The 8,070-nt window shown below is 39.4% G+C and overlaps 1 protein-coding gene across 1 annotated transcript in view; it reads right to left on the bottom strand.

The window, feature by feature from the left end:
- Positions 1–8,070, bottom strand: part of LOC106950583 (T-lymphoma invasion and metastasis-inducing protein 1-like) — an 81,259-nt gene that overhangs the window by 48,945 nt on the left and 24,244 nt on the right. The window contains exons 2-3 of the mRNA XM_015037530.1: positions 3,682–3,784; positions 862–1,511 (exon numbers count right to left, since the gene is read on the bottom strand). Of these exons, the coding sequence (XP_014893016.1) occupies positions 862–1,504 (643 nt within the window). The 5' untranslated portion in view covers positions 1,505–1,511; positions 3,682–3,784. The remainder of the gene's footprint in view (positions 1–861; positions 1,512–3,681; positions 3,785–8,070) is intronic.

Here is an 8,070-nt window from a genome sequence, read left to right as displayed (position 1 = left end):
TCATGACAGTCTTATTCAACCCCCTTCAAATAAAGTGTTACCAAAGCTTTTGACCTGTATGCATAGTTGGTCTGTCTGGTGTGTCCTTTGGCCTTCATAATGTAATTTGTTCATTAATGTTTTTCATTAAACCTCCAAACACAGATGTATTTAGCTCATCTTTAACATACATAGATGAAGAAGGTTATTGTTGCAACCAGACAAAATGTGAAAAGTTCAGAGGGTGTCAACTATTTTGCAAGGTTCTGCACTTTCAGGGTTCATTCCTGTATTTGACTTCAGCATTGCAAGCTTATGTCTTGCGAATCATGATTGCCAAAGTGTGTGTGCGCGGGTGTGTTTCTGTGAATGCACGAAGCCTATACATTATGCTGACCCATCTGACCACTTATGGGAGCCCTTTAAGCCTTCATCAGTTAAGTTGACAGCCACTGCCTGATGTCACGTTGGACTGCTTGAGCTCCTGCAGGGCTCCAGTTAAACTAACAAACCTGTGATTAACTGAACTGCTGCAAGTGATGGATAGCAATGGACCTTTAATCAGCACAGTGTCTCAAATCATTTTTCCCTCTCAGCCAGTGCCTATGATTTTCTCACCTCCTTCCCCTCTCATTGCCTGCATTCTGAAGGCAATCAGTCTCTCCTGCTTACATCTTCTAAGAAATACTTTTCTGGTTTATTCTGGTAAAACATATGCATATCTAACAAAATATCACCTACAAATGAGAACGTGGAGGTTGAAACTGAAAGCATAACATTTGGTGTTATTGTGGAAGGAAACAGGACTGGACAGTGACAGAATACATGCTAAAAACAGTCTTTTATGTCCACGTTTTTTTGGGGGGGTTTTTTTGTCCTTACCTACACTCCCTCTGAGACGCGTGAATTGCTCCTCCTCCTCTTCCTCTCCTCCGTCGATTATGTCTTCTGTACTGGTAAGATTTTCCTGGCTCAGGTCGGACATGGAGAACTCCAGGCTGTCTTCTCTCCACATGTCTGCCGACTTTGATCGCTTCTTTATAAAAGTTCCTCCATCTCTGGGACCTTCTGTCATTCTTTGGAGGTATCTTTCTTCCCCAGGAACATCTCCCTCCCCCATAGAGTCCTCTTCTCCATCCTGAGCAATAGTGTCTGCCTCTGAGGTCTCAGGAGTTGGCGTGGCCACGGGCTCGTCCTCATGTTGATAGGAGTCCGGCCTCATTGTCATTGAGATGCGTTGTGTCCAGTGAGGGTTGACGCCAAACTCTCCCAGCTCATCTGTGCCATTGAAAAGTTCCAGTCCACTCTCGGCTAAGGACTGTGGGATACTCGGTGTGCTGGAAGAGCGAGTGGAGGTCTCTGAGTTTCTGTACTCCTGCTTCGCAGTCGAAGAGAGCCTTTGCCGGCGAGTGACCGACTTCTTGTTGGTGAGGCGGAGCGAGCGGGATGTTTGTTTACGGGAAAGGTGTACCGCTTCATTGCCGTACACACTGCTGTCTCCGTTCTGACTCTCCACGTTTCCCATGATTTAACTGGACAGAAAGGAGAAAAACCACCGTAAGACAAAGCTTTAACTCCCTTCTGATTTAGCCTGAATAAAGCCTAGGAAAAAACCACATTTAAGTACAGCCCTTCCAGTTTTGTTTTGAAAAGAGAGGTAGGAGGCCAGCTCAGATGTTGTAGTTATATTGACTTGACTTGATTTGAGACTTTTGTCCAGTGAGGCTAAACACTGGAAAAACTTTCTGAAATGTATGTAGTGATCTTTTGATGGCCATAGGTCTCCAGTATTGTTTTGTGAAGGCACTTATAGCAGTTGGATTGGTTCTTTACTGACATGAGTCTCTCTGTAATAGCTAACTGATACTCTTCTGTATATGACTCTCAGATTTATGCACCTTTTAAAACATTTGCTTGGATGACTAGTTGTGTGATTACCTCTTTATCTTTGAGCAAAACAGAAACAATTGCTTGAAATAGATTGGAACAACATGCAGAGTCTCATTTAAACGTTCACAAATATTTCAGAATGCTGTTGTCAACAACAAGCAAAATGATAAAATTTCTGTTTTAGATTCTGATCACTAGAGGAGCTCTTTCCTTCCCGTCCATAGCCATCACTAGCCTCAACAACGTTTTGAAGAAATTCGTATGAGTTCCTACAATATTTCTTTTGGGATAAGCAAAGTGTTCTTGAATTCAAACTAAACTTTCAAAATATCTGTGTGCACATGGCAAGCAGTTAAATGTCAGGAACCAGTATCTAATCTTTAAACTAAACATTTTGTTTCTCACTCTCTCCAATCTCAATAAAAACATTGTTTTCTGCCAAAGGCTGACAACTTGGGATCAAGCCTTTCAGGCTGGGACAACAAAGCTGCTGAATAACCTATTGCCACAACTGCATGAGTTTGATTCCCTGTATTATTTAAAAAAAAAAAAAAAAAAAAAAAACAGTCACAGATCTTTCTATTTAGTCTGACATTTGCCTGAAGTTTATACTGCCAGTGGCAATGTTTTTATATCAATCATCTCATGGGTGTTTTTCTATTTTTTTTTTTATCTCTGCTTTGCTTTAAAGCCTCTCTTTATTTACCGTTTTAACCTCTGTGATTTTAATGGTGGACATATTTGGGCTTTAAAAATAAAATTAGACACATTCAAGAGTTTAAACATGATCTTCAAGAGCTCTATCTTTGTCGTGTCTATAAACGTGCAACTGTGATAATCTAAACTCCTTTACTGAGAAGAAAAGTCAAACATGAGATGTGCCTGTGCTTGCTCTATCTAATGTTTTTTTTTTATGCTTTAAACAAATTCATTGACATCACTACAGAACTAGCGTGCCAGATCCTTCTAATGTTCAAAAACCGAGCAAACAAAACTGAGGATAAGACCTTTGGCAGGGAAAATGTTGATTTCTTTTTTAATTTTACAATCATATTAATATAGTATGTCACATACTTTCTTAATTTCTTGTAAAGAGTATAAACGACAAACCCCTAATAGTTGTCCACTGCAAAAAAAAGTGAAGAGTTTATGGTGACTGTACATAAAAACAGCATTCAGCAAGGGCAAGTACAATTCTATGACCCGCTTAATAACTTAAATTTAAACACCATGAGCCGTTGTCGTGCTTTGCATACTTTAACTGTCATTCAAATAAGACTGGAGATCAAGTACGCCCAGAAGTGAGCTGGAAAGTCCCCTAGCTTTTTAAGCCATATGTTATCAGATACTGTCAGTTGATTTGGTTACTGCGGCACGTACGGGAAAACTGCACAGAAGAGTCCAACACTGACAGAGATCTAAAGAGAACGTCAACCGAAAATGTGCTGCTTTCACATGTTTTGTGGCAAGAATTTATTTAAACTGTTTTTTGTATGGGAAAATCTTGATGTTATTTTTATTTTAATTTATGCAATAGAAAAAAAAGTCTAACTTTAAAATTCCCAAATTTTAAAACAAGTGAACAAAGCAGGTTTTAGGGCATATTTTGTTGATTGTAGGAGAATATTTGTGCTTCTATACGCTTAAGGCTTAATGCTATTTAATGCTATTGAGGCTCAAGTAGTTGCTGTATCAGCTGCTGTCAGATCAGTTTGTACTCTGTGAATCACACATTGTCAAACCCACGCCATTAGTCTCTTAGCTGTGAAGAGAGAGAGAGGCAACGAAGCAACAAAAGATGCATGTATTCACCTGTGTTTCAGGAACCGGATCACCATCTTCCCATCATTACTGGGATTTGATATTCCACCGATAACATGGTCTAAACAGGCTCAAATGCTGGAAACACTTTGCCCTAAAAGAAACAAGAACAGATAGAGGCATTTCAGCTTCAGACAAAAGATGGTAAGCAAAAAGGCCTTCCAATATTAAGAAATGAAGAATCTTCAAGATTCTTCTTGGAGATTCTTGTGAAAAACCAATTGTTGTTTTTTTCTTAAAAAAAAGAAGATTAAATATCTGCCTGAAGCACCATGTGAAACTGTCATACAGACCATCAGCTGAGGGCTGAGCTCTTGTGAAAAAGTTGTTCACCCCTTAGGAAAAGTTTCCTTGGACTGATGACAGAGAATTGGAAACTTTTTGCATGCTGTGCATCCTTTTACATCTGCTTAAAAACTAACACAGAATTAAAAATAACAGCATAACACCAGAAGTTCAAACACAAACCTAATGTAAAAATCTTGGGTTGCTGTTATATTTCAGGACCTGGAGGATTTCATGTATGTGGACATCAATTCATGACTTTAAATTCAACCGCAAAAGGGTTATTAAGTGGGCAGTGAATGAAAGCACATCAGTAAGTCCAACTCTAAATGGCTCAAAGGAAAAAAATCTAAATAAAGGATTTGGATTGATCGAGGCAAGTCCAGACATATATCAATATAATTTTAGTTAAACCAAATCCTCATTTGAGAAGTGCAGTTTGTATTTTCTCATGTTTTTGTTTGAGATTAATGTGTTTAATGATCTAAACGATGTCATTAGAAAGAAGACGATATGTAAAAGTAGTATGTAAAAGGGATACTTTTTCAAATCAAATTACGAAATCTAACTAATTGTCTCAATAAGACAGATTACTAGAAGACAACCAACAAAGACCAAAGCTGAAAATGAGACACAAACTTCAAAGCTGCCGTGTTCATTTACACACCTAGAATTTCTTTGAGATCTTCCCCTCACACTCTTGCGACCCCAAACCAAGCAGGCATGCACAGACATGAAATATTTTGGGAAAATACCCCTTTGTCTCCCAGCTGATAAAGAAATGTGTTCACCCATACACGCTGTTTACTGAATAATACTGATCCTTGCCAAAGCAACCTAATTTTCTCTGGTACCAGCCCTTAGCTGCTGGGTTCCGATTTCCACACTGCTCTATGCATTAATGATTGGATGTCACGAAAGTGCAAGCACAGTTGTTTGAGGGTTGATGTGGACGTATATCCAGTTGGCAGATTAAATATTTTGCTCTTCTAAAAAAAAATTGGCAAATCTTCATAATGGCATCACTCATTTGGACAGTGTAGATGGTCAGGACCTGCTGGACTATGCTGTTCTCCAGGGTGCCAAGACAATTATTTGATCTGACTATGATTCTCAAGGGAAATAAGATAGATATGATAATAGAGGAAAAACATATTCTGTATGAGATATTAAAAATCTATCCGTTTGAAGGCAGATGGTATGCCCTCAGCCCTCAGCTGATGGTCTGTATGACAGCTTCACATGGTGCTTAGGCAGATATTTCATCTTGTTTTTTTCAAAGAAAAAAACAACAATTGTTTTTTATCTATTTAGGTCTACAGTGCTGATATGAATATATATTGCCCTTTCCAAATAATTGACTCCAGTTATTAATGTTATAAGTGGGGATTATTGTTTATAATCAAACACTGTTTATTTATTTGAGACAGAAGAACATTAAATCTTCCTTGTTAGATTTTTGAGAAAATGAGACAATCCGAACACTCTACCCTTATTATGAAACATGGTGGCGGTATCAGAATGGATGTTTGGGAATACTTTTCTCCAGCAGGGACGTGGGAGCTGGTGAGAGTCGATAGAAACTTAGATGGAGTTAAATTCAGTGCCATTTCTGAGAAAACCAGTTTTAAAACTGGAAAATACTTGAGGTTCAGCTTCAGGTAGAACAGCAATCCTGAACATACAAGAGAAGAGAAGAAACTCAGTCTGATTAGACTAAATAATATGTGTTAGAACGGACTTGTGGAAGTTTGAATCAAACTGAGAATATGCGGCTAGACTTCGGATTATTGCTCACACGCCAGTCAATGCATGCACAAAACTGGTAGAGGCATATCTACAAGGCGCTGACTCACTTTTTAGCTGATTTTTTTAGTCAAATAAAATTCAAAACCTATTATTAATTTATTTTCTTTCCACTTAGCTGAGTCTGTGTTGATCTCATCGGATTTCAGGGAAACACTTTGAGGTTGTAAAGTGACAAAATAGTGTTTAATGAGCTTACAAGGCACTGGATGAGTATTTATCTGATTCAGCTTAACCACTGTAGCACATTTCACCCCGCCCTTGAGAAGTACTTATATAAGCTCAACTTGGACCCTGAGAATTCTCCTCCTCTTCCTCTCACTTTGCCCTTTGTTTCTCATCTCTCTTCTGTTTCATCTGCTCTGATGAAGTCAGCCCACATGCCGTCCACCCACCCTCTGAAAATAACCGAATTAAATAATGATAATGATTTATGCAAAGACAGATCGTGCTTAGCGGCTGAACAGCTACAGCTGGAAGCACACCATTGAACAAATAAAATTGTTAGCAAGGGTGTATTTAAGTTTCAGAGCTAGTGATGGTGATATATATATATATATATATCATTGTTGCAAATCCATGGAGATAAATCTGGTTTTCAGTCTAGAAAAGGGAAGGTTGAAAAAAATAAACATACACAGGCCAAAGAAACGCAAAAATAAATCAAGTGGAGCCCCACACAGGGGAAATCAAAGTGTTTTCTTTTCTCTGGCTATGTGCAAACTAAAATGTTTTGTCTCTCCATCGTTCCTCTCCTTATGCCCCGAAGCAAGGTATGGGAAGTGGAGAGGAGGGGTAACAAGGGTAGGTGAAACAAGGCTCTAGGCGAATCGCACTAGGGAGGACGATGAGAGAGGGGGGGAAATATTGGGATTCAGCACTGAAAATAGAATTTTATTATGACGAGGTGAGAAGAGAAAGTGGTGCAAGACAAGATGGAGAGATAACAGGAGAAAAACTGGGGGGGTCCTATTGTTTGTGTGGTTTAAGTGGATAAGTAGACATGTGCTCTGTCTGCCTATCCTCAGGCTTAATTGAAGGAGCTGAGACAAAAGAGGAAAGATAATTATTCGCTCTCTTTCTCTCAGCCTCTCATTTCTCGCAGTATATTAACACGTGGAGGGAGTGCATCAGCACAATAGCTTGCGCAACAGCAGCCACAGCATCATTATCATGCAGACATGCTCACTTAGGGACGAGTATGCAGACTGACACATCGAGAGAAGACAAAGAAAAGTTGGGAGAACACTTTAAAAAAAAAACCACACACAACTACATGCTTTGTTTCATTTTAAAGTTTACATTTGACTTTTCCTCGCAGATTTTATCACCAGCAGCCAGGTGTTAAAAAGAGACAGAACAATAAAGAAGAAGCAGAGCATCGCACAGAGCAGGCAGGAGGTGTCAGAAAGCACCGCTGTGCCGGAGCTGTCAGGCTCTTATTGCCACAACATGATGGTTTCATTAAAGAATCATCAACACCTATACGCTTTCACATCTATCACACACCTGAGCACAGACACCCGGGCAAGCAGACTTTTATGCGTACGGCGATGCAATGCAATGCAGCACGCACACACGCACCTGCACAATCCAGGGAGAAATGTGAGCAGGTTCTTCACCTCACATGCATACACTCACTCTTTGGAAAAACGCCAAAAGCTTGTCAGAACAGTCACAGAGCAGGCACACCCTAAACTTCCCCCCCCCCGACGGTCTTTTCATCTCTCCACCTGTCTCTCCCAGCTCCACCCTGACATGACACACATCTCAGCTCTGCAGACTCAAACAGCGTATGCTTGGATACTCTACTGTACAACTGTGCATCAATGAGAATAAACAAAACTTGTGTTGTTGCGTTTATTATGAGGCTGTCATGGCACGGATCGCACTATGACGCATCTAATGTAATCAAACAGTTGTTTCTATTATTACACAACACAGCAACAAAATCTTGTGTGTACTTGCTAACAAAATATTGTGTTATTATAGGATTTGGCATAAAATTACGGCAAATCTAACCTTCCAGTAACCAGCACTGTCTCACTCAGGTTAGATTTGAGCTGAGTAAAATCAGTATGTGAGGCCAGTCACATACTGAGGTCATGCGACTTGACCTCAGTAACAACAACTGCCTGTTCTTAATCAACTCACGTTGGCAAGTAAAATATATTTTATCAGAGAAATAAAATGAAGCTGAAAGGTTTTTTTTTTTTTTTTTTTTTTGGTTTTCAGGATAATTTGGTGGGTTTTTCGAATAATTTTTAAAACAAGAGGGAAACATGGAGA

Source organism: Poecilia latipinna, unplaced genomic scaffold (assembly GCF_001443285.1).
Source record: "Poecilia latipinna isolate Pla-1442-1.1 unplaced genomic scaffold, P_latipinna-1.0 Scaffold409, whole genome shotgun sequence".
Classification (NCBI taxonomy): Eukaryota; Metazoa; Chordata; class Actinopteri; order Cyprinodontiformes; family Poeciliidae; genus Poecilia; species Poecilia latipinna.
Note: the sequence above shows the minus strand (reverse complement) of the source record. Positions and strands in the feature narration are given on the sequence as shown.